Source organism: Sebastes fasciatus, chromosome 19, assembly GCF_043250625.1.
Source record: "Sebastes fasciatus isolate fSebFas1 chromosome 19, fSebFas1.pri, whole genome shotgun sequence".
Classification (NCBI taxonomy): domain Eukaryota; kingdom Metazoa; phylum Chordata; class Actinopteri; order Perciformes; family Sebastidae; genus Sebastes; species Sebastes fasciatus.
Genome location: NC_133813.1, coordinates 578,898 through 604,807, shown reverse-complemented (window position 1 = coordinate 604,807; position 25,910 = coordinate 578,898). Strand labels below are relative to the sequence as shown.

Sequence of the window (25,910 nt, the reverse complement as noted above, 5' to 3'; positions counted from 1 at the left end):
ACACAACCACAGAACCACACAATCACAGAACCACACAACCACAGAGCCACAGAACCACACAATCACAGAACCACACAACCACAGAGCCACACAACCACACAACCACAGAATCACACAACCACACAACCACAGAACCACAGAACCACAGAACCACAGAACCACACAACCACAGAACCACACAACCACACAACCACAGAACCACAGAACCACACAGAGCCACAGAACCACAGAACCACACAACCACAGAACCACACAACCACACAACCACAGAACCACAGAACCACACAACCACACAACCACAGAACCACAGAACCACACAATCACAGAACCACACAACCACAGAGCCACACAACCACACAACCACACAACCACACAACCACACAACCACAGAACCACACAATCACAGAACCACACAACCACAGAGCCACACAACCACACAACCACAGAGCCACACAACCACAGAACCACACAACCACACAACCACACAACCACACAACCACAGAACCACAGCGCCTCCCTGTGGTCACTTTATATTAGAACCATCATTCCAGGCTTCTCTAGAAAGTCATGGAGTTATTAATACTGAGTTATTTATATGTATATATAATAATAATAATAATAATATATATAATAATGATGATGATGTCACTACTTCACTCTGAGTGAATGAACTCTGCAGCGTCATGCGGCAGCATCAGATCCACGACCTCCAGCTTCTCCTCCAGATAGAGAATATTAATATGACATATAATAAACAACAGATAACTTCTTTATTACAGATTATTAACACTCAAACACACGACTCCTAACACAGCAGCTCTTATTGTGAAAATCTGCTCTGGAATGAGCCCAAAGAACTGAACCCGGATCCGTCTGGAACCGGAACCGGTTCAGAGCTGAAGGAGCTCAGAGGAGCAACCGGACTAAACCAATCAATCAACCAATCAATCAATCAACCAACCAATCAATCAATAGATAGATAAATAAATAGGACATTAATTCATTGAACAATGTGACATAAACTGATATTTGTTTTAATATAAACAAATAATAAACGTAATAATTAATCAATAAACTGAAAAATAAATTAATTTAAAAGTTAATAAAAATAAATGAATAAATAAAAAGCCGTTATATGTAACTAAATAATATTAAAAATTAAGTGTAGGCATTAATTAATTGATAAAATGTGACTTAAACACATAATATATGTAAGAATTAATCAATTAACTGAAAAATAAATAAATAATAAATACAAAAATAGATAAATAAATTTAAAAGTTAAATAAATAAAATAAAAAATAAATTAATACATTTAAAAGTTAAATAAATAATTAATATAAAAATAAATGTAGGCATTAATTAATTAAAAAAATGTGACATTAATTGATATTTATCTTTTAATATAAACAAATAATACATTTAATGATGAATAATACATTTAAAATAATTAAATAATAAATGCAAAAATAAATAAATGCATTTAAAAGTTATTAAAAATTAATAAACAAATAAATTAATAAAAGGAAAATTCAATAGAAGAGTAGATAGAATACAAAGGTCAATAAATAAAGAAGCAAATTAAAACAGAAAAATATCAATTTATGTCACATTTTATCATAATTATTATATAATATTATAATATATATATATATAATAATTATAATAGTATTCTGGTTCATTTAATGGCATTTTATTTATTATTTATGTATTTATTTAGACGGGTTCCTCCGGAGATCAGAGGAACAGATATTAAACCAGTTAATCATCAGATCAGATACAGACAGGAAGACACATCACCGGAGGGACATTTAACCAGCAGAGACACAGAGAGACACAGAGACACAGAGAGACACAGAGAGACAGAGACACAGAGAGACAGAGACACAGAGAGACACACAGAGAGACAGAGAGAGACACACAGAGAGACAGAGACACAGAGAGACAGAGACACACAGAGAGACACAGAGAGACACACAGAGAGACAGAGACACAGAGAGACAGAGACACAGAGAGACACAGAGAGACACAGAGAGACACACAGAGAGACAGAGACACACAGAGAGACACACAGAGAGACAGAGACACACAGAGAGACACAGAGAGACAGAGACACAGAGAGACAGAGACACACAGAGAGACACACAGAGAGACACACAGAGAGACAGACAGAGTGTATCTGACTCACTGTTTGATGCTGAGGTCTCCTGTCTGTCCTCTAGATGTCTTGTCCCCGGTGAATAATGTCACACAGTTGGTGTCCTGTGTCCGTCTTAACAACCGTCAACTGTCTTCATGTTTCACTCCTCAGAAATAAAACAGAGACTCTGACTGACGAGCTGCTAACAAGCTGTCCTCCTGTCTTCCATCAACACACCTGTCCTCCTGTCTTCAATCAACACACCTGTCCTCCTGTCTTCAATCAACACACCTGTCCTCCTGTCTTCAATCAACACACCTGTCCTCCTGTCTTCCATCAACACACCTGTCCTCCTGTCTTCAATCAACACACCTGTCCTCCTGTCTTCCATCAACACACCTGTCCTCCTGTCTTCAATCAACACACCTGTCCTCCTGTCTTCAATCAACACACCTGTCCTCCTGTCTTCCATCAACACACCTGTCCTCCTGTCTTCCATCAACACACCTGTCCTCCTGTCTTCAATCAACACACCTGTCCTCCTGTCTTCCATCAACACACCTGTCCTCCTGTCTTCAATCAACACACCTGTCTTCCTCCTCCTCTTCCTCCTCTTGTTCCTCTTTCTCCTCCTCCTCCTCTTCCTCCTCTTGTTCCTCTTCCTCCTCTTCCTCCTCCTCTTCTTGTTCCTCTTCCTCCTCCTCCTCCTCCTCTTCCTCCTCCTCCTCCTCCTCTTACTCTTCCTCCTCCTCTTCCTCCTCATCCTCCTCTTCCTCTTATTCCTCTTCCTCCTCCTCCTCCTCTTCCTCCTCTTACTATAGTAACCTATCAGTTTTAAAATATATATATAGTATATAATATATACTACTACAGTCCGGTCTCAGTCTCAGTTGGGTCCAGTCGGGTCGGGTCCGGTCCGGTCGGGTCGGGTCCGGTCCAGTCGGGTCGGGTCGGGTCGGGTCCGGTCGGGTCCTGTCGGGTCGGGTCGGATCCAGTCGGGTCCGGTCGGGTTCGGTCGGGTTCGGTCGGGTTCGGTCGGGTTCGGTCGGGTTCGCCTGAAGAGCTGGAAACATTCGTCCAACGGCAGAAAACTCACTTTATTTAAATAAAACTTCTCAAAGTTACAGAGTTCTTTATAAAAACATCAACAGAGAAATGAACAGATATATATAGATATTTATATATATCTATAGATATTTATATATATCTATAGATATTTATATATATCTATAGATATATAGATATATATATATATACAGATATATAAAGTAGAGTTATGAATCACTGAAACATGAGACCGTCTTTATGGTACAAACTTTAATATCTTTATCAGAACATTTCTAAATACAACGATCCAGAACTCCTTCAGTGTTCTCATGACGTTAGAACATGAGAACCTGGTTCAACTAATCAGAGCAGTAGAACCATAAAGACTCGGTGCTGTCCAACCCACTAAATGACGTTCCCATACAACTAAACTGCAGAACCACCACAGGTTCTGAGGGGAACATGGTTCCTCTGGATTACAGTTCTAAACATGCGATCAACGTCTGTTGTAACAAAACTACTGCGTTCGGTTCAGTAAAGAAACATCGGGTTTAAAATGACGAGAACGTACGGAACGTACGAAACGTACAAAACGTACAAAACAAACAAAATAAAACGGAAACGCGACACATGACTGAGGAGCCGTCTCCCAGGGGAACGTCCTGTGATTGGTTCACCCGTTCACCCGTTCACCCGTTGACCCGTTCACCCGTTCACCTCCCCGCTCCCGCCCACCGATGGTGGACTTTCCTGCTCGTTATAACCGGTATTATTCTCTAACGTCATTATTCAACGTGTGACCGGAACGTGCGACCGTGTGACCGGAAGGTGTGACCGTGTGACTGGAACGTGTGACCGTGTGACTGGAAGGTGTGACCGTGCGACCGGAACGTGTGACCGTGTGACTGGAACGTGTGACCGTATGACCGGAAGGTGTGACCGTGCGACCGGAAGGTGTGACCGTGCGACCGGAAGGTGTGACCGGAAGGTGTGACCGTGTGACCGGAAGGTGTGACCGGAAGGTGTGACCGTGCGACCGGAAGGTGTGACCGTGCGACCAGAACGTGTGACCGTGTGACCGGAACGTGTGACAGTGCGACCGGAACGTGTGACCGGAACGTGTGACCGTGCGACCGGAACGTGTGACCGGAACGTGTGACCGTGCGACTGTGATTCATGACAGAACCCGTTTCCTTCCAGTCGTGACGGAGAACAGTTTAGTTGTTTGGGGACGGAGCAGATGTCGTTCTGTGTTATTGATCGGCTGTCTGATGAAGCTCTAAAGGAAACAGCAGCTGGTCTCAGCGTCATACGTGTTGACTCTGAGTTTGTTTGTAGTGAGGTCTGGTTCTGGGACCGGTCCAGTCCTCCTCAGGTCTGCCATGGCCGTTGGACTCGCCAGTCCAGCGTGGAGAGTAACGAGGGAGGGGAGGAGGAGGAGGAGGAAGACTCCTTCTGTCCTCCTGCAGGCGGGAAGATGGCCTCCTCTCCAGCCCTGGTGGAGCAAACCTGGACCTCCTCTCCGGCTCTGGTGGGGGATACCTGGATCTCCTCTCCGGCTCTGGTGGAGCAAACCTGGACCTCCTTTCCTCAGGTGGGGGATACCTGGACCTGCTCTCCTCTGGTGGAGCAAACCTGGACCTGCTCTCCTCTGGTGGAGCAAACCTGGACCTCCTCTCTGGCTCCGGTGGAGCAAACCTGGACCTCCTTTCCTCTGGTGGAGGATACCTGGATCTCCTCTCCGGCTCTGGTGGAGCATACCTGGACCTGCTCTCCTCTGGTGGAGGATACCTGGATCTCCTCTCCGGCTCTGGTGGAGCATACCTGGACCTGCTCTCCTCTGGTGGAGGATACCTGGATCTCCTCTCCGGCTCTGGTGGAGCATACCTGGACCTGCTCTCCTCTGAGCTGGGGGGTCTCACCCACTGACCGTCAGGGTGAGGGGTTGTCCATCGATACGGGCGGAGAGGGGCTCCCAGTGATGGTGGACTGGGAAGGAGGCCCTGGTGTTGATGGTGGTGATGGGAGCGTTGGTTTGATCTGCTGGAGGACAGACAGATGTGAGAACAGAGGGAATGAGGTAGGGATGCACCGATACCGAGCACCGATACCGAGTAGCGATACGAGTACCGATACGAGTACCGATACGAGTACCGATACGAATACCGATACCGAGTACGTACCGATACCAGTACCGATAACAAGTACCGATACGAGTACCGATACCGAGTACCGATACCTAGTACCGATACCTAGTACCGATACCGAGTACCGATACAAGTACCGATACAGAGTACCGATACCGAGTACCGATACCGAGTACCGATACCGAGTACCGATATCGAGTACCGATACCGAGTACGTACCGATACCAGTACCGATAACAAGTACCGATACGAGTACCGATAACGAGTACCGATACCGAGTACCGATACCGAGTACCGATACCGAGTACGTACCGATACGAGTACCGATAACAAGTACCGATACGAGTACCGATACCGAGTACCGATACCGAGTACGTACCGATACGAGTACCGATACCGAGTACCGATACGAGTACCGATACCGAGTACCGATACGAGTACCGATAACAAGTACCGATACGAGTACCGATACCGAGTACCGATACCGAGTACCGATACCGAGTACCGATACCGAGTACGTACCGATACCAGTACCGATACGAGTACCGATACAGAGTACCGATACAGAGTACCGATACAGAGTACCGATACAGAGTACCGATACCGAGTACCGATACCGAGTACCGATACGAGTACCGATACGAGTACTTCTCTGTGTCTAAAGACCCTCGTTAACAGCCAGCTGGAGGGTGTGAGCGACACACGGCAGGCTGGGGAGTCCCGCATACGAGGCGGTGCGCCGCCACCGGCTCTAGGTTGGCTTGGAAAGGCTCGGGGGCGAAGGTGCTTCCTGGGGCCGTGGACAAAGTGTCACCGGGGCGGACTGTCCTTAGTGCCCCGGGGGCACGACCGTGGCTCGGCCACTTAAAAGGCGCCAGGGGTCTGCGGCGATGTCGGCAACCCACCCGACCCGTCTTGAAACACGGACCAAGGAGTCTAACGCACGCGCGAGTCAGAGGGTGACAGCAAAACCCCGTGGAGCAATGAAAGTGAGCACAGTATCGGACCCGATACCCGGTACTGGTATCGGTATCGGTGCATCCCTAGGATAAGGTGTTGGTGTTGGTGTAGGCGTTCCTCCTCCCTACCTGTGGTATCTGGACTCATTACAGCGTGGCCGTCTCTCCTCTCTGCTGTCGGAGTCTGACGCCGTTTGACTCGGCCGATGTGCAGCGAGGCCTCTCATTGGCTCCTGCTCCGACTCCTCCATCCCCTCGTTACTGTTTAAAGCAGATCACCGTACTGAAGCGTCACATGGAACTGGAGCAGGATGTTAATCTAACACAACATCACCATAAAGAGATGGTCACCTCCTCTTGGGTCCACATCGCAGGTCTTCCAGATAGTTCTGCCGTTCTACAACGTGGCCCCGCGACGAGTTGAACACTGAGAACAACAGAACACGTGAGATACTTTACTTTACTTTACTCTACTACTAAGAGAGCAGAACATCAGTACTCACACTCTACTGCCTCTTCAGGGTCCATCCCATCAACGTCTATCAGGTACCTGCAGGTCAGACACAGCTGTTAATCACCGTTCACACCTACTGGTCAAACTACCAACGGATGTGTGGTTCACACCTGCAGATCAGGTAGCCGGTGCGGTTCAGCCCGTGGGTGCAGTGGACTCCGATCAGCTTGTCTGGAACAGAGAAGACAGTTGTTTCCTACATCACTAAAGATGAGAAGACTAAATGTTTAAAGAGACACTACAGGTCTACAGGTCCAACGAACCAGAACCAAACCGGACTGAACAACAAATCCAGAGAGTGATCTAAAGATGGATCGAGTTGCAGTCATCTCTGTCTGTCGCCGAGTCGTTCTCATGTTCTCTAACAGACAGCAGCAAAGCGCCGGCGGTGGAGGAGGTTCACCCCGACAGGCTGAAGGTTCTCGACATTGTTGGACTGGTTTGGCTGACGGGCCTCTTCAGTGTCGCGTGGAGGTCGGGGACAGTTCCTGTGGAACGGCAGAACGGGGTGGTGGTTCCCATTTATGAAAAGGGGGACCGGAGGGTGTGCTCCAACTATCAGGGTACCACACCGCTCAGCCTCCCGGTTGTCTCCGGCGGTTGTCTCCGGCGGAGACAACCGCCGGGTGCCTCCTCTGGGTGCCTCCGCCGGGTGTCCCTGCCGGGTGTCTCCGGTGGGTATCTCCGCCGGGTGTCTCCGCCGGGTGTCCCTGCCGGGTGTCTCCGCCGGGTGTCCCTTCCGGGTGTCTCCGCCGGGTGTCTCCGCCGGGTGCCTCCGGCGGGTGCCTCCTCTGGGTGCCTCCGCCGGGTGTCCCTGCCGGGTGTCTCCGGTGGGTATCTCCGCCGGGTGTCTCCGCCGGGTGTCTCCGCCGGGTGTCCCTGCCGGGTGTCTCCGGCGGGTGTCCCTGCCGGGTGTCTCCACCGGGTATCTCCGGCGGGTGTCTCCGGCGGGTGTCTCCGCCGGGTGTCTCCGCCGGGTGTCCCTGCCGGGTGTCTCCGGCGGGTGTCCCTGCCGGGTGTCTCCGCCGGGTGTCCCTGCCGGGTGCCTCCGGCGGGTGCCTCCTCTGGGTGCCTCCGGCGGGTGCCTCCGCCGGGTGTCCCTGCCGGGTGTCTCCGCCGGGTGTCCCTGCCGGGTGTCTCCACCGGGTATCTCCGGCGGGTGTCTCCGGCGGGTGTCTCCGCCGGGTGTCCCTGCCGGGTGTCTCCGGCGGGTGTCTCCGCCGGGTGTCTCCGCCGGGTGTTTCAGGCGGGTGTCTCCGGCGGGTGTCCCTGCCGGGTGTCTCCGGCGGGTGTCCCTGCCGGGTGTCTCCGGCGGGTGTCCCTGCCGGGTGTCTCCACCGGGTATCTCCGGCGGGTGTCTCCGGCGGGTGTCTCCGGCGGGTGTTTCAGGCGGGTGTCCCTGCCGGGTGTCTCCGGCGGGTGTCTCCGGCGGGTGTTTCAGGCGGGTGTCCCTGCCGGGTGTCTCCGGCGGGTGTCCTTGCCGGGTGTCTCCACCGGGTATCTCCGGCGGGTGTCTCCGGCGGGTGTTTCAGGCGGGTGTCTCCAGCGGGTGTCTCCGGCGGGTGTTTCAGGCGGGTGTCTCCGGCGGGTGTCTCCGGCGGTTGCCTCCGGCGGGTGTCTCCGGCGGTTGGCTCCGGCGGGTGTCGGCCTCCTCCAGGGTTGTCCCCGGTCACCGGTCCTGTTTGTGATTTTCATGGACAGGATCTCAAGGTGCGGCCGGGGGGAGGAGATGGTCCGGTTCGGGGACCTCAGAATTGGGTCAGATGATGCGGTTCTGTTTGCTTCATCAGACCGTGACCTTCAGGATGACCTTCAGGATGACCTTCACCTCTAAGGGCACCAGCTGAGGTGGTTCAACATTTGATCAGGATCCTCCTGGACGCCTCCTTTTGGACGTTTTCTGGTGAGAACACGCTGGAGAGATTATATATCTGGTCTGGTTTGGGAACGCCTTGCGGTTCCTCAGGAAGAGCTGGAGAACGTTGCTGAGGAGAGGGACGTCTGCTAAGCCTGCTGCCCGGATAAGAGGAAGATGACGGATGGAGTCTCCGGAGTCGTCAGTTTACTCAATGATAGACAAGTGTTCCTTAACATGTTCTACGCTGAATAACACACCGGTTCCTCAGCAGCATCCCTCACCGTTCTCTGCGTTGTCTCGTAGAAAACTGCGTACGGTACGTTTGAAGCTCAGGATCGTATCATCGCTGGGAACCTCGTGACCGGCTGTGAAGATCTTCACGAACAACAGCGACTCTGGAACGTCCTGCACAGAGAACCAGAACCGGTTCTAGTTTACATCCCTTTAAACTGAGACAGAAGAACCATAAGAACTGTGTGTTACCTGTTGTCTGTAGTAGAACCATTAGAACATACCTGTAGTCTGTAGTAGAACCATTAGAACATACCTGTAGTCTGTAGTAGAACCATTAGAACATACCTGTTGTCTGTAGTAGAACCATTAGAACATACCTGTTGTCTGTAGTAGAACCATTAGAACATACCTGTAGTTTGTAGTAGAACCATTAGAACATACCTGTAGTCTGTAGTAGAACCATTAGAACATACCTGTAGTCTGTAGTAGAACCATTAGAACATACCTGTTGTCTGTAGTAGAACCATTAGAACATACCTGTAGTCTGTAGTAGAACCATTAGAACATACCTGTAGTCTGTAGTAGAACCATTAGAACATACCTGTTGTCTGTAGTAGAACCATTAGAACATACCTGTAGTCTGTAGTAGAACCATTAGAACATACCTGTTGTCTGTAGTAGAACCATTAGAACATACCTGTAGTTTGTAGTAGCGAGTGGTGAACGTCAGATCAATGATCAGACCCAGTTCTTGGTTCTCCTTGTCCAGAACGTCCAGCAGATCCCAGGGACCAAACACTTGAGAACATGGAAGCTGGCGGTTCAGAGACTTTAAGAAAACACACACAGATGTTCATCAGCAGCTGTTCTCTCCTCAATGCAGTTCTAAAACAAGACGTTCTAAAACAAGACATTCTAAAACAAGATGTTCTAAAACAAGATGTTCTAAAACAAGACATTCTAAAACAAGATGTTCTAAAACAAGATGTTCTAAAACAAGGCGTTTCTAAAACAAGACGCTCTAAAACAAGACGTTTCTAAAAGAAGACGTTCTAAAAGAAGACGTTCTAAAAGAAGACGTTCTAAAAGAAGACGTTCTAAAACAAGACGCTCTAAAACAAGACGTTCTAAAACAAGGCATTCTAAAACAAGGCGTTCTAAAACAAGACGCTCTAAAACAAGACGTTCTTAAACAAGACGTTCTAAAAGAAGACATTTTTAAAGATGTTCTAATACAAGACGTTCTAAAACAAGATGTTCTAAAACAAGACGTTCTAAAACAAGACGCTCTAAAACAAGACGTTTCTAAAAGAAGACGTTTCTAAAAGAAGACGTTCTAAAAGAAGACGTTCTAAAAGAAGACGTTCTAAAACAAGACGTTTCTAAAAGAAGACGTTCTAAAACAAAACGTTCTAAAACAAGACGTTCTAAAACAAGACGTTCTAAAAGAAGACGTTCTAAAAGAAGACGTTCTAAAAGAAGACGTTCTAAAACAAGACGTTCTAAAACAAGACGTTCTAGCGTCCTGACCTGCTTCAGAGGAACTTTGAAGGCGATGAAACGCGTCCCGTCCAGTCTTCTCCCAACAGCTTCGTAGTCCAGCCATCTATTTAAAAACATCAGTGTTACTGGTTCTATATACTGGTTCTATGTACTGGTTCTATGTACAGGTTCTATGTACTGGTTCTATGTACTGGTTCTATATAGTGGTTCTATGTACTGTTCTATGTACTGGTTACCATGTACTGGTTATATACAGTGGTTCTATGTACTGGTTCTATGTACAGGTTCTATGTACAGGTTCTATGTACTGGTTCTATGTACTGGTTCTATGTACAGGTTCTATGTACTGGTTCTATGTACTGGTTCTATGTACTGGTTCAATGTACAGGTTACCATGTAGTTCTACCTCTCCTCTAGAAGTACTCATCCTGTGTGAATGACTGAGCGGGTACTGTGTGTATTAGTACTGTGTGTAGTTGTACTGTGTGTATTAGTACTGTGTGTATTAGTACTCTGTGTATTTGTACTGTGTGTATTAGTACTGTGTGTATTAGTACTGTGTGTAGTTGTACTGTGTGTATTAGTACAGTGTGTATTAGTACTGTGTGTAGTTGTACTGTGTGTATTAGTACTGTGTGTATTAGTACTGTGTGTAGTTGTACTGTGTGTATTAGTACTGTGTGTATTAGTACTGTGTGTAGTTGTACTGTGTGTATTAGTACTGTGTGTATTAGTACTGTGTGTAGTTGTACTGTGTGTATTAGTACTGTGTGTAGTTGTACTGTGTGTAGTTGTACTGTGTGTATATTTTGCTCCTGCTCTTCCTCCTGTGCAGACGCTTCGCTGAGTTGCTCTCTGCTTTGCTTTCTTTTTATCATTGCTATGCTTATCTTTCGCTACTAAATTTTTGGAAAACGGGTCCTGGATACTTACAAATCACTGGGAGTTTAATTTATGAAAGAAACTGAAGGCTACCACTGTTTTAAAAACTGTTTTACTTTGTGAGCGCGGCCTATCAGCAGCACAAGCCTGTACTATAGTGAACGGGAGCGAGGTGCTTGGCTAAAGCTAATCGGCAGCAAGATGCCTCCCTTCTCCACGGATGACTACTACAAACTTCTACAGAAGATAGCAGTGCTGGAAACAAAGATTATCCGGCTCGAAGTGAATGCGGAGGTGAATGGACTGTGGGAATGAAACCACTCTACCACTGACTCAAAACAGTGAACTGGAACAGACTAATAGAAAGCTAATTAGCACCAACAAGACCACCAAGAATCAAGAGGGCAATAAATCGACTAGTAGTCCTCCCTGGAACGCTCTTGGTGCAAAGCCAAAGCGTAAATCATGTCCCTGGGAAATGGGAGGAAAACTTACAGGCAGAACCCAGCACCCTCAGATATATGATGCGACCGGCTGGCCTGCATTAGCATCCGAGCATAGTGCCTCATCAACCCCTGTACAAAGTAAGGTCCAACCGTGGACAACTGTGAAAGGAAGGATGAGTAACAAACCTCCCCAACAAAGAAGTTTGCAACTGGAGAACAGATTTGCTCCACTGTTGCAGGACCCTGGATCTCGATCTGATGCCCTGGATAATCTCAACTCTTCACACAGCAGGGTAAGAACCAAAAGCAACTCTGAAGGTAAAAGGCTACAGGGAAAGCTATCAACTGGGCCTCAAACTCAAACTCTGATTGTGGGTGATGCTGCTGTTAAAGATGTGAAAAGCATGTGGAGTAAAGACATCAAAGTACTCTGTTTTCCCAAAGATATGGTCTCTGATCTGGCAGAAAGAATCCTGGATATTGTGACTGCACACCCAAATGTGAAAAATGTGGTATTGCACATTGGGTCGAATGATGTTGTGAAGCAACAGTCTGAAGTGCTGAAACGGGACTTTACTGGTCTGCTAAACACGGTCAGCTCTGTGAATGCTCAGGTGTTTATCAGTGGACCCCTGCCGCCGATCAGAAGAGGAGTCGAGAGATTCAGCAGGTTGCTGGGACTGAACACATGGCTTTCAACAGCATGCAAATCCCACTCAGTGCATTTTATTGACAATTTTAACTTTTTTTGGGACCGCAGACATCTCTTCAAGGCAGATGGACTCTGCCTAAACAAGTCAGGAGTAAAATTGTTCAACTCCAACCTATTCTACTTCCTGCGTCATTCATCTGTTCCCTCTGCCAAGGACGCGAGACAAGAGGAATCACCACTGGACGAAGACACAACACAATGTGCCAGGGGACCTCAAGGAGAATCATTTCACCCCCCACCACAAGCCAGCCCTGGGATACAGCAGAGACAAGAGGAGGCGTCCTCATCCTCGCTTATCACCCTTTCTCCCTCCTCCCCCCTCTTGGAGTTCACTGACCACATGAAGGAGCTGGTCAATGCTGGAACTAAACTTACTCCCCGCCCTACACCCATTTTCTCTCCCATGATCCCCCCACGAGGTCGACCTCGAACAACTTTGGCACTATCTCCACAAGCACGACACCCACCACCTCCATCCCCTCCACAATGGAATCAGCCTCTGTCTCCGCAGCCTGATAAGGATGTTCCTTTACAAAAAGTTGCAAGCACAGATTGATATGTGCTGGGTCCAGGCTTCAAGGCTAATGATACACATGACTGTTTCCAGGAAAAGCTGGGGCCCTGTGTGATGAGAGCTTCTTCTATCTCAGTTCTAATAAGTAGTAGAAAAAGAATGGTGAATCTGCAAAGAAACAGGAAGATTTTTACTGATTGTGCTAATTTATCAAATTTAGCATTGATTCCTTGCCGGCCAAACCATGTCCCAAAAAATAATAATAATGCTTCTAGCACATTAAAGCTAGCCCTGTTAAACGTCAGGTCTTTGGCAGGAAAAAGTTTTTTAATCAATGATTTCATTATTGAGCACAAGCTTGATTTTATGTTTTTAACTGAAACTTGGTTAGACCAAAATAACAGTGCAGCTGTTCTTATCGAGTCAACTCCTCCCAACTTTAGTTTTATGAGCGAAGCTAGAATGCATAAGAAAGGAGGTGGAGTTGCCATGTTGTTTAATGATTCTCTCCAATGCAAACAGATATCTTATGGACATTTTGCTTCTTTTGAATATGTCGCTCTTCAGCTGAACTCCTCTTCTCGAGCTTTGTTTCTCAATATCTACAGGCCACCTAAATACTGTGCAAACTTTTTTGATGATTTTACTGAACTGCTGTCTGTAATTTGTGTTGACTTTGACTGTGTAGTCATTGTTGGTGATTTTAACATCCATGTTGACAACCAACAGGACAGAGGGGCCAAAGAACTGTGTCAGGTTCTTGATAACTATGGAATGAGTCAGCATGTGACAGAGCCCACACACAATAGGGGACACACTTTGGACTTAATCATATCAAAGGGCCTGAACATTTCCAAGGTTGTAGTGATGGATGTTGCTCTGTCTGATCATTCCTGTGTATTCTTTGAGAGTACTCTTCCTGTGCACAGAAATGATAAGACAGAGGTAATCACAAAAAGGTATATCACTGAAAATACCAGTGATCAATTTGTTCAGGCTTTCTCTTCCACACCCACCCTCCCCTGGACCTCTGTCAATGAGCTTGTAGATAATTTCAATTCTAAAATGACAAATGTTATTGATAGCATTGCACCCAAAACGGTGAAGATTGTCTCTGGTAAGAAAAAATCTCCATGGAGAAATACCATGTTGGTAAGAAATGAAAAAAGAGAGTGTCAAAAAGCTGAACGCCAGTGGCGGAAAACAAATCTACAAGTTCATTATGACATCTATAAAGAGAGACTTTGCATTTATAATTCAGAACTGAAAAATGCAAGGCGGTCCTTCTTCTCTGACATCATCACCAAAAACAATAACAATGCACGTGCCCTGTTTGCTGTCGACAGGCTAACAAACCCTCCTGTGTCAGTAGCCTCTGAACTTTTATCCTCCAGGGCCTGCAATGAATTTGCTTCCTTTTTTACAGAAAAAATTCACAAAATCAGACAAGCAGTCACTTCCTCCATAGCAGGTACAGGATGTTTGTTTCCCCTGCGTCCACTTAAACCTGGCGCAAATACCATGACACAGTTTTATCCAATAAATCAGACATACCTGGAGGAAATCATACAACATCTAAAATCCTCCTCATGCTGCCTTGACATTCTGCCAACAGATTGTATGGTCTCAGAGCTTTTACAGATTGTTAATGCATCTCTTGTTTCAGGAGTCTTCCCACAGGCCCTGAAAACTGCTGTCATCAAACCACTCCTCAAAAAGAACAATCTGGACTCATCAGTAGTAAATAATTACAGACCGATATCAAATCTTCCATTCTTGTCTAAAATAATTGAAAAAACAGTTTTTCAAAAATTAAATAGCTTTCTGGCACTAAACAACTCTTTTGATGTCTTCCAGTCAGGTTTTCGACGAAACCACAGCACTGAGACTGCTCTTGTTAAGGTCTTCAATGACATCCGATTGAACACAGACAGTGGTAGAACTACGGTTTTAGTTTTACTGGATCTCAGTGCTGCATTCGACACGGTTGACCATAATATATTACTAGACCGACTGGAAAACTGGGTGGGTATTTCTGGCATAGCACTCAGCTGGTTTAAATCCTACCTAAAAGACAGGGACTTCTTTGTGTCTATAGGTAATTGCAAATCTGAGCTGAACAAAATCACATGCGGAGTTCCCCAAGGCTCCATCTTGGGGCCTCTTTTGTTTAACATCTACATGCTCCCACTGGGTCAGATTTTTGAGAACAACAAAATAAATTACCATAACTATGCAGACGACACACAAATTTATATAACTCTATCACTAGGAGACTACAGTCCAATACAAGCACTGAGTGAGTGCATTGAACAAGTCAATAATTGGATGTGTCAGAATTTTCTTCAGCTGAACAAAGACAAAACTGAGGTCGTAGTTTTTGGAGCCAAAAAAGAAAGATTAAAGGTTAGTGCTCACCTACAATCTGTGATGTTAAAAAGCTCAGACCAAGCCAGAAACCTTGGTGTAGTCATGGACTCAGACCTGAGCTTTAACAGCCATATTAAGACAATTACAAAGACAGCCTTCTATCACCTGAAGAATATAAGAAGAATTAGAGGACTGATGTCTCAGCAGGATTTGGAAAAACTAGTCCATGCATTTATCTTCAGCCGACTTGACTACTGTAACGGCGTCTTTACCGGTCTTCCTAAAAAATCGATCAGACAGCTGCAGCTGATTCAGAACGCTGCTGCTAGAGTCCTCACTAAGACCAAGAAAGTGGATCACATCAGTCCAGTTCTGAAGTCTCTACACTGGCTGCCTGTCTCTCAGAGAATTGATTTCAAAATACTGCTGCTGGTTTACAAAGCACTAAATGGTTTAGGGCCAAAATACATTTCTGATCTTCTGCTGTGTTATGAACCATCCAGACCTCTCAGGTCATCTGGATCAGGTCTGCTTAGTGTCCCCAGAGTCAGAACTAAACATGCAGAAGCAGCGTTCAGTTTTTATGCACCAAACATCTGGAACAAGCTCCCAGAAACCTGCAGGACCGCTCCAACTCTCACTTCTTTTAAAACAAAGCTTAAAACTTTCCTGTTTGCGGGTGCCTTTTATTCTGACACTGCACTATAACTTCTACTCTTTTGAGTTTTATGCAATTTTAGCTTCTATCCTAGCTTTTATTTTTAGCTTGTTTTTATTTTCTAATCTTTATGTTTTTATAACTGTTTTAATTATTTCTTGAATGTTTCTGTAAAGCACTTTGAATTGCCCTGTTGTTGAAATGTGCTATACAAATAAAGCTGCCTTGCCTTGCCTTACTGTGTGTATTAGTACTCTGTGTATTAGTACTCTGTGTATTAGTACTGTGTGTATTAGTACTGTGTGTAGTTGTACTGTGTGTATTAGTACTGTGTGTATTAGTACTCTGTGTATTAGTACTGTGTGTATTAGTACTGTGTGTATTAGTACTGTGTGTATTAGTACTCTGTGTATTAGTACTGTGTGTATTAGTACTGTGTGTATTAGTACTCTGTGTATTAGTACTCTGTGTATTAGTACTGTGTGTATTAGTACTCTGTGTATTAGTACTCTGTGTATTAGTACTGTGTGTATTAGTACTGTGTGTAGTTGTACTGTGTGTATTAGTACTGTGTGTATTAGTACTCTGTGTATTAGTACTGTGTGTATTAGTACTGTGTGTATTAGTACTCTGTGTATTAGTACTGTGTGTAGTTGTACTGTGTGTATTAGTACAGTGTGTATTAGTACTGTGTGTAGTTGTACTGTGTGTATTAGTACAGTGTGTATTAGTACTGTGTGTAGTTGTACTGTGTGTATTAGTACTGTGTGTATTAGTACTGTGTGTATTAGTACTCTGTGTATTAGTACTGTGTGTAGTTGTACTGTGTGTATTAGTACAGTGTGTATTAGTACTCTGTGTATTAGTACTGTGTGTATTAGTACTGTGTGTATTAGTACTCTGTGTATTAGTACTGTGTGTAGTTGTACTGTGTGTATTAGTACAGTGTGTATTAGTACTGTGTGTAGTTGTACTGTGTGTATTAGTACTGTGTGTATTAGTACTGTGTGTAGTTGTACTGTGTGTATTAGTACTGTGTGTATTAGTACTGTGTGTATTAGTACTCTGTGTATTAGTACTCTGTGTATTAGTACTCTGTGTATTAGTACTGTGTGTATTAGTACTCTGTGTATTAGTACTCTGTGTATTAGTACTGTGTGTATTAGTACTGTGTGTAGTTGTACTGTGTGTATTAGTACTGTGTGTATTAGTACTCTGTGTATTAGTACTGTGTGTATTAGTACTGTGTGTATTAGTACTCTGTGTATTAGTACTGTGTGTAGTTGTACTGTGTGTATTAGTACAGTGTGTATTAGTACTGTGTGTAGTTGTACTGTGTGTATTAGTACAGTGTGTATTAGTACTGTGTGTAGTTGTACTGTGTGTATTAGTACTGTGTGTATTAGTACTGTGTGTATTAGTACTCTGTGTATTAGTACTGTGTGTAGTTGTACTGTGTGTATTAGTACAGTGTGTATTAGTACTCTGTGTATTAGTACTGTGTGTATTAGTACTGTGTGTATTAGTACTCTGTGTATTAGTACTGTGTGTAGTTGTACTGTGTGTATTAGTACAGTGTGTATTAGTACTGTGTGTAGTTGTACTGTGTGTATTAGTACTGTGTGTATTAGTACTGTGTGTAGTTGTACTGTGTGTATTAGTACTGTGTGTATTAGTACTGTGTGTATTAGTACTCTGTGTATTAGTACTGTGTGTAGTTGTACTGTGTGTATTAGTACAGTGTGTATTAGTACTCTGTGTATTAGTACTGTGTGTATTAGTACTGTGTGTATTAGTACTCTGTGTATTAGTACTGTGTGTAGTTGTACTGTGTGTATTAGTACAGTGTGTATTAGTACTGTGTGTAGTTGTACTGTGTGTATTAGTACTGTGTGTATTAGTACTGTGTGTATTAGTACTCTGTGTATTAGTACTGTGTGTAGTTGTACTGTGTGTATTAGTACTCTGTGTATTAGTACTGTGTGTAGTTGTACTGTGTGTATTAGTACAGTGTGTATTAGTACTGTGTGTAGTTGTACTGTGTGTATTAGTACAGTGTGTATTAGTACTGTGTGTAGTTGTACTGTGTGTATTAGTACTGTGTGTATTAGTACTGTGTGTAGTTGTACTGTGTGTATTAGTACTGTGTGTATTAGTACTGTGTGTAGTTGTACTGTGTGTATTAGTACTGTGTGTATTAGTACTGTGTGTAGTTGTACTGTGTGTATTAGTACTGTGTGTATTAGTACTGTGTGTATTAGTACTGTGTGTAGTTGTACTGTGTGTATTAGTACTGTGTGTAGTTGTACTGTGTGTATTAGTACTCTGTGTATTAGTACTGTGTGTAGTTGTACTGTGTGTATTAGTACAGTGTGTATTAGTACTGTGTGTAGTTGTACTGTGTGTATTAGTAGTGTGTATTAGTACTGTGTGTAGTTGTACTGTGTGTATTAGTACTGTGTGTATTAGTACTGTGTGTAGTTGTACTGTGTGTATTAGTACAGTGTGTATTAGTACTGTGTGTAGTTGTACTGTGTGTATTAGTACAGTGTGTATTAGTACTGTGTGTAGTTGTACTGTGTGTATTAGTACTGTGTGTATTAGTACTGTGTGTATTAGTACTGTGTGTATTAGTACTGTGTGTAGTTGTACTGTGTGTATTAGTACTGTGTGTAGTTGTACTGTGTGTATTAGTACTCTGTGTATTAGTACTGTGTGTAGTTGTACTGTGTGTATTAGTACAGTGTGTATTAGTACTGTGTGTAGTTGTACTGTGTGTATTAGTACAGTGTGTATTAGTACTGTGTGTATTAGTACTGTGTGTAGTTGTACTGTGTGTATTAGTACTGTGTGTATTAGTACTGTGTGTAGTTGTACTGTGTGTATTAGTACTGTGTGTAGTTGTACTGTGTGTATTAGTACAGTGTGTATTAGTACTCTGTGTATTAGTACTGTGTGTATTAGTACTGTGTGTATTAGTACTCTGTGTATTAGTACTGTGTGTAGTTGTACTGTGTGTATTAGTACAGTGTGTATTAGTACTGTGTGTAGTTGTACTGTGTGTATTAGTACTGTGTGTATTAGTACTGTGTGTATTAGTACTCTGTGTATTAGTACTGTGTGTAGTTGTACTGTGTGTATTAGTACTCTGTGTATTAGTACTGTGTGTAGTTGTACTGTGTGTATTAGTACAGTGTGTATTAGTACTGTGTGTAGTTGTACTGTGTGTATTAGTACAGTGTGTATTAGTACTGTGTGTAGTTGTACTGTGTGTATTAGTACTGTGTGTACTAGTACTGTGTGTAGTTGTACTGTGTGTATTAGTACTGTGTGTATTAGTACTGTGTGTAGTTGTACTGTGTGTATTAGTACTGTGTGTATTAGTACTGTGTGTAGTTGTACTGTGTGTATTAGTACTGTGTGTATTAGTACTGTGTGTAGTTGTACTGTGTGTATTAGTACTGTGTGTAGTTGTACTGTGTGTATTAGTACTCTGTGTATTAGTACTGTGTGTAGTTGTACTGTGTGTATTAGTACAGTGTGTATTAGTACTGTGTGTAGTTGTACTGTGTGTATTAGTAGTGTGTATTAGTACTGTGTGTAGTTGTACTGTGTGTAGTAGTACTGTGTGTAGTAGTACTGTGTGTAGTTGTAGTGTGTGTAGTTGTACTGTGTGTAGTAGTACTGTGTGTAGTTGTAGTGTGTGTAGTAGTACTGTGTGTAGTTGTACTGTGTGTAGTAGTACTGTGTGTAGTAGTACTGTGTGTAGTTGTACTGTGTGTAGTTGTACTGTGTGTAGTTGTACTGTGTGTAGTTGTACTGTGTGTAGTAGTACTGTGTGTAGTTGTAGTGTGTGTAGTAGTACTGTGTGTAGTTGTAGTGTGTGTAGTAGTACTGTGTGTAGTTGTACTGTGTGTAGTAGTACTGTGTGTAGTAGTACTGTGTGTAGTAGTACTGTGTGTAGTTGTACTGTGTGTAGTAGTACTGTGTAGTTGTAGTGTGTGTAGTAGTACTGTGTGTAGTTGTACTGTGTGTAGTAGTACTGTGTGTAGTAGTACTGTGTGTAGTTGTACTGTGTGTAGTTGTACTGTGTGTAGTAGTACTGTGTGTAGTAGTACTGTGTGTAGTAGTACTGTGTGTAGTTGTACTGTGTGTAGTAGTACTGTGTGTAGTAGTACTGTGTGTAGTAGTACTGTGTGTAGTAGTACTGTGTGTAGTTGTACTGTGTGTAGTTGTACTGTGTGTAGTTGTACTGTGTGTAGTAGTACTGTGTGTAGTTGTAGTGTGTGTAGTAGTACTGTGTGTAGCTGTAGTGTGTGTAGTAGTACTGTGTGTAGTTGTACTGTGTGTGTGTAGTAGTACTGTGTGTAGTTGTACTGTGTGTAGTAGTACTGTGTGTAGTAGTACTGTGTGTAGTAGTACTGTGTGTAGTAGTACTGTGTGTAGTTGTAGTGTGTGTAGTTGTACTGTGTGTGTGTGTAGTAGTACTGTGTGTAGTTGTAGTGTGTGTAGTAGTACTGTGTGTAGTTGTAGTGTGTGTAGTAGTACTGTGTGTAGTAGTACTGTGTGTAGTAGTACTGTGTGTAGTTGTACTGTGTGTAGTTGTACTGTGTGTGTGTAGTAGTACTGTGTGTAGTAGTACTGTGTGTAGTAGTACTGTGTGTAGTAGTACTGTGTGTAGTAGTACTGTGTGTAGTTGTACTGTGTGTAGTAGTACTGTGTGTAGTTGTACTTGTACTGTGTGTAGTTGTACTGTGTGTAGTAGTACTGTGTGTAGTTGTACTGTGTGTAGTTGTACTGTGTGTAGTTGTACTGTGTGTAGTAGTACTGTGTGTAGTTGTACTGTGTGTAGTAGTACTGTGTGTAGTTGTAGTGTGTGTGTGTAGTAGTACTGTGTGTAGTTGTACTTGTACTGTGTGTAGTTGTACTGTGTGTAGTTGTACTGTGTGTAGTAGTACTGTGTGTAGTTGTACTTGTACTGTGTGTAGTTGTACTGTGTGTAGTTGTACTGTGTGTAGTAGTACTGTGTGTAGTTGTACTGTGTGTAGTTGTACTGTGTGTAGTTGTACTGTGTGTAGTTGTACTGTGTGTAGTTGTACTGTGTGTAGTAGTACTGTGTGTAGTTGTACTGTGTGTAGTTGTACTGTGTGTAGTTGTACTGTGTGTAGTAGTACTGTGTGTAGTAGTACTGTGTGTAGTTGTAGTGTGTGTGTGTGTAGTAGTACTGTGTAGTTGTACTGTGTGTAGTTGTACTGTGTGTAGTAGTACTGTGTGTAGTAGTACTGTGTGTAGTTGTAGTGTGTGTAGTAGTACTGTGTGTAGTAGTACTGTGTGTAGTTGTAGTGTGTGTAGTAGTACTGTGTGTAGTTGTACTGTGTGTGTAGTAGTACTGTGTGTAGTTGTACTGTGTGTAGTAGTACTGTGTGTAGTAGTACTGTGTGTAGTAGTACTGTGTGTAGTTGTACTGTGTGTAGTAGTACTGTGTGTAGTAGTACTGTGTGTAGTTGTAGTGTGTGTAGTTGTACTGTGTGTGTGTGTGTAGTAGTACTGTGTGTAGTTGTAGTGTGTGTAGTAGTACTGTGTGTAGTAGTACTGTGTGTAGTTGTAGTGTGTGTAGTAGTACTGTGTGTAGTAGTACTGTGTGTAGTTGTACTGTGTGTAGTAGTACTGTGTGTAGTAGTACTGTGTGTAGTAGTACTGTGTGTAGTTGTACTGTGTGTAGTTGTACTGTGTGTAGTTGTACTGTGTGTAGTAGTACTGTGTGTAGTTGTACTTGTACTGTGTGTAGTTGTACTGTGTGTAGTAGTACTGTGTGTAGTTGTACTGTGTGTAGTTGTACTGTGTGTAGTTGTACTGTGTGTAGTAGTACTGTGTGTAGTTGTACTGTGTGTAGTAGTACTGTGTGTAGTTGTAGTGTGTGTGTGTGTAGTAGTACTGTGTGTAGTTGTACTTGTACTGTGTGTAGTTGTACTGTGTGTAGTTGTACTGTGTGTAGTAGTACTGTGTGTAGTTGTACTTGTACTGTGTGTAGTTGTACTGTGTGTAGTTGTACTGTGTGTAGTAGTACTGTGTGTAGTTGTACTGTGTGTAGTTGTACTGTGTGTAGTTGTACTGTGTGTAGTAGTACTGTGTGTAGTTGTACTGTGTGTAGTTGTACTGTGTGTAGTTGTACTGTGTGTAGTAGTACTGTGTGTAGTAGTACTGTGTGTAGTTGTAGTGTGTGTGTGTGTGTAGTAGTACTGTGTAGTTGTACTGTGTGTAGTTGTACTGTGTGTAGTAGTACTGTGTGTAGTAGTACTGTGTGTAGTTGTAGTGTGTGTAGTAGTACTGTGTGTAGTAGTACTGTGTGTAGTTGTAGTACTGTGTGTAGTTGTACTGTGTGTGTAGTAGTACTGTGTGTAGTTGTACTGTGTGTAGTAGTACTGTGTGTAGTAGTACTGTGTGTAGTAGTACTGTGTGTAGTTGTACTGTGTGTAGTAGTACTGTGTGTAGTAGTACTGTGTGTAGTTGTAGTGTGTGTAGTTGTACTGTGTGTGTGTGTAGTAGTACTGTGTGTAGTTGTAGTGTGTGTAGTAGTACTGTGTGTAGTAGTACTGTGTGTAGTTGTAGTGTGTGTAGTAGTACTGTGTGTAGTAGTACTGTGTGTAGTTGTACTGTGTGTAGTTGTACTGTGTGTGTGTGTGTAGTAGTACTGTGTGTAGTTGTACTGTGTGTAGTAGTACTGTGTGTAGTTGTACTGTGTGTAGTTGTAGTGTGTGTAGTTGTACTGTGTGTAGTTGTACTGTGTGTAGTAGTACTGTGTGTAGTTGTACTGTGTGTAGTTGTACTGTGTGTGTGTGTGTAGTAGTACTGTGTGTAGTTGTAGTGTGTGTAGTAGTACTGTGTGTAGTAGTACTGTGTGTAATTGTAGTGTGTGTAGTAGTACTGTGTGTAGTAGTACTGTGTGTAGTTGTACTGTGTGTAGTTGTACTGTGTGTGTGTGTGTGTAGTAGTACTGTGTGTAGTTGTACTGTGTGTAGTAGTACTGTGTGTAGTTGTACTGTGTGTAGTTGTAGTGTGTGTAGTTGTACTGTGTGTAGTTGTACTGTGTGTAGTTGTACTGTGTGTAGTTGTACTGTGTGTAGTTGTACTGTGTGTGTGTGTAGTAGTACTGTGTGTAGTTGTAGTGTGTGTAGTTGTACTGTGTGTAGTTGTAGTGTGTGTAGTTGTACTGTGTGTAGTTGTACTGTGTGTAGTTGTACTGTGTGTAGTTGTACTGTGTGTAGTTGTACTGTGTGTGTGTGTGTAGTAGTACTGTGTGTAGTTGTAGTGTGTGTAGTAGTACTGTGTGTAGTAGTACTGTGTGTAGTTGTACTGTGTGTAGTTGTACTGTGTGTGTGTGTGTAGTAGTACTGTGTGTAGTTGTAGTGTGTGTAGTAGTACTGTGTGTAGTAGTACTGTGTGTAGTTGTACTGTGTGTAGTAGTACTGTGTGTAGTTGTACTGTGTGTAGTAGTACTGTGTGTAGTTGTACTGTGTGTGTGTGTAGTAGTACTGTGTGTAGTTGTAGTGTGTGTAGTAGTACTGTGTGTAGTAGTACTGTGTGTAGTTGTAGTGTGTGTAGTAGTACTGTGTGTAGTAGTACTGTGTGTAGTAGTACTGTGTGTAGTTGTAGTGTGTGTAGTTGTACTGTGTGTAGTTGTACTGTGTGTAGTAGTACTGTGTGTAGTAGTACTGTGTGTAGTTGTACTGTGTGTAGTAGTACTGTGTGTAGTTGTACTGTGTGTAGTAGTACTGTGTGTAGTAGTACTGTGTGTAGTTGTACTGTGTGTGTGTGTAGTAGTACTGTGTGTAGTTGTAGTGTGTGTAGTAGTACTGTGTGTAGTAGTACTGTGTGTAGTAGTACTGTGTGTAGTTGTAGTGTGTGTAGTAGTACTGTGTGTAGTAGTACTGTGTGTAGTAGTACTGTGTGTAGTAGTACTGTGTGTAGTTGTACTGTGTGTAGTTGTACTGTGTGTGTGTGTGTAGTAGTACTGTGTGTAGTTGTACTGTGTGTAGTAGTACTGTGTGTAGTTGTAGTGTGTGTAGTAGTACTGTGTGTAGTAGTACTGTGTGTAGTTGTACTGTGTGTAGTAGTACTGTGTGTAGTTGTACTGTGTGTAGTAGTACTGTGTGTAGTAGTACTGTGTGTAGTTGTACTGTGTGTAGTTGTACTGTGTGTAGTTGTACTGTGTGTAGTAGTACTGTGTGTAGTAGTACTGTGTGTAGTTGTACTGTGTGTAGTTGTACTGTGTGTAGTTGTACTGTGTGTAGTAGTACTGTGTGTAGTAGTACTGTGTGTAGTTGTACTGTGTGTAGTAGTACTGTGTGTAGTAGTACTGTGTGTAGTTGTAGTGTGTGTAGTAGTACTGTGTGTAGTAGTACTGTGTGTAGTTGTAGTGTGTGTAGTAGTACTGTGTGTAGTTGTACTGTGTGTAGTTGTACTGTGTGTAGTTGTACTGTGTGTAGTAGTACTGTGTGTAGTAGTACTGTGTGTAGTTGTACTGTGTGTAGTAGTACTGTGTGTAGTAGTACTGTGTGTAGTAGTACTGTGTGTAGTAGTACTGTGTGTAGTAGTACTGTGTGTAGTTGTACTGTGTGTAGTAGTACTGTGTGTAGTTGTACTGTGTGTAGTAGTACTGTGTGTAGTTGTAGTGTGTGTAGTAGTACTGTGTGTAGTTGTACTGTGTGTAGTAGTACTGTGTGTAGTTGTACTGTGTGTAGTAGTACTGTGTATAGTTGTAGTGTGTGTAGTTGTAGTGTGTGTAGTAGTACTGTGTGTAGTAGTACTGTGTGTAGTAGTACTGTGTGTAGTTGTACTGTGTGTAGTAGTACTGTGTGTAGTTGTAGTGTGTGTAGTAGTACTGTGTGTAGTTGTACTGTGTGTAGTAGTACTGTGTGTAGTAGTACTGTGTGTAGTTGTACTGTGTGTAGTTGTACTGTGTGTAGTAGTACTGTGTGTAGTAGTACTGTGTGTAGTACTGTGTGTAGTAGTACTGTGTGTAGTTGTACTGTGTGTAGTAGTACTGTGTGTAGTTGTACTGTGTGTAGTAGTACTGTGTGTAGTTGTAGTGTGTGTAGTAGTACTGTGTGTAGTTGTACTGTGTGTAGTAGTACTGTGTGTAGTTGTAGTGTGTGTAGTTGTGTACCGGAGGGGTGTCGGTTCTTACCGGTCCGGTATTCCGTTCTTCTTCCGGGACATGTTGTTGTGATCAGCTGGAGACGGAACCACGTGGCTCTCAGAGCCGCTCTGTTCTAGTAGATCTATAGATCTACAGTAGTACTCTGCTGCTGACTCTGTTATAGAGTACTCTGTAGTACTCAGTAGTACTCAGTAGTACTCTGTAGTACTCTGTAGTACTCAGTAGTACTCTGTAGTACTCAGTAGTACTCAGTAGTACTCTGTAGTACTCAGTAGTACTCAGTAGTACTCTGTAGTACTCAGTAGTACTCTGTAGTACTCTGTAGTACTCAGTAGTACTCTGTAGTACTCTGTAGTACTCAGTAGTACTCTGTAGTACTCAGTAGTACTCAGTAGTACTCAGTAGTACTCTGTAGTACTCAGTAGTACTCAGTAGTACTCTGTAGTACTCAGTAGTACTCTGTAGTACTCTGTAGTACTCAGTAGTACTCTGTAGTACTCAGTAGTACTCAGTAGTACTCTGTAGTACTCTGTAGTACTCAGTAGTACTATAGATCTATAGATCTACTGTAGTAGTACTCTAGTAGTACTGTAGTACTCTGCTGCTGACTCACTGACTACCGGTACTGCTGATGGTGTTAAAGTACTGGAACCGGATCCACGGGATCAGAACCTCCGGCTGGACCGCAGAGCGACAGAACAACAACCAGAACCGGAACCGAGCTGCGCGCTGACGCTGCTGCTGCTGGCGCCTGCTGATGACGTCA

At 43.6% G+C, this 25,910-nt stretch overlaps 1 protein-coding gene across 15 annotated transcripts; it reads right to left on the bottom strand.

Moving 5' to 3' along the window:
* Positions 1-4,057: 4,057 nt before the first annotated feature.
* Positions 4,058-25,463, bottom strand: dusp11 (dual specificity phosphatase 11 (RNA/RNP complex 1-interacting)). 15 transcript variants are annotated; one of them, XM_074617042.1, is made up of 11 exons: positions 25,172-25,463; positions 10,430-10,505; positions 9,597-9,728; positions 8,947-9,070; positions 6,924-6,978; positions 6,797-6,849; positions 6,645-6,720; positions 6,423-6,554; positions 4,949-5,230; positions 4,892-4,915; positions 4,058-4,858 (listed from the first exon to the last, which is right to left on the bottom strand). In XM_074617042.1, the coding sequence occupies exons 1-11, from the start codon at positions 25,201-25,203 to the stop codon at positions 4,495-4,497; spliced, it is 1,350 nt and encodes a 449-aa protein (XP_074473143.1). In that variant the 5' UTR covers positions 25,204-25,463; the 3' UTR covers positions 4,058-4,494. The 15 variants fall into 15 exon arrangements, with proteins under 15 accessions (XP_074473143.1, XP_074473148.1, XP_074473146.1 ...); XM_074617047.1 differs by lacking the exon at positions 4,892-4,915 and having other exon boundaries at positions 4,955-4,978; positions 5,012-5,230; XM_074617045.1 differs by having other exon boundaries at positions 5,012-5,230.
* Between the last annotated feature and the right edge of the window lie 447 nt (positions 25,464-25,910).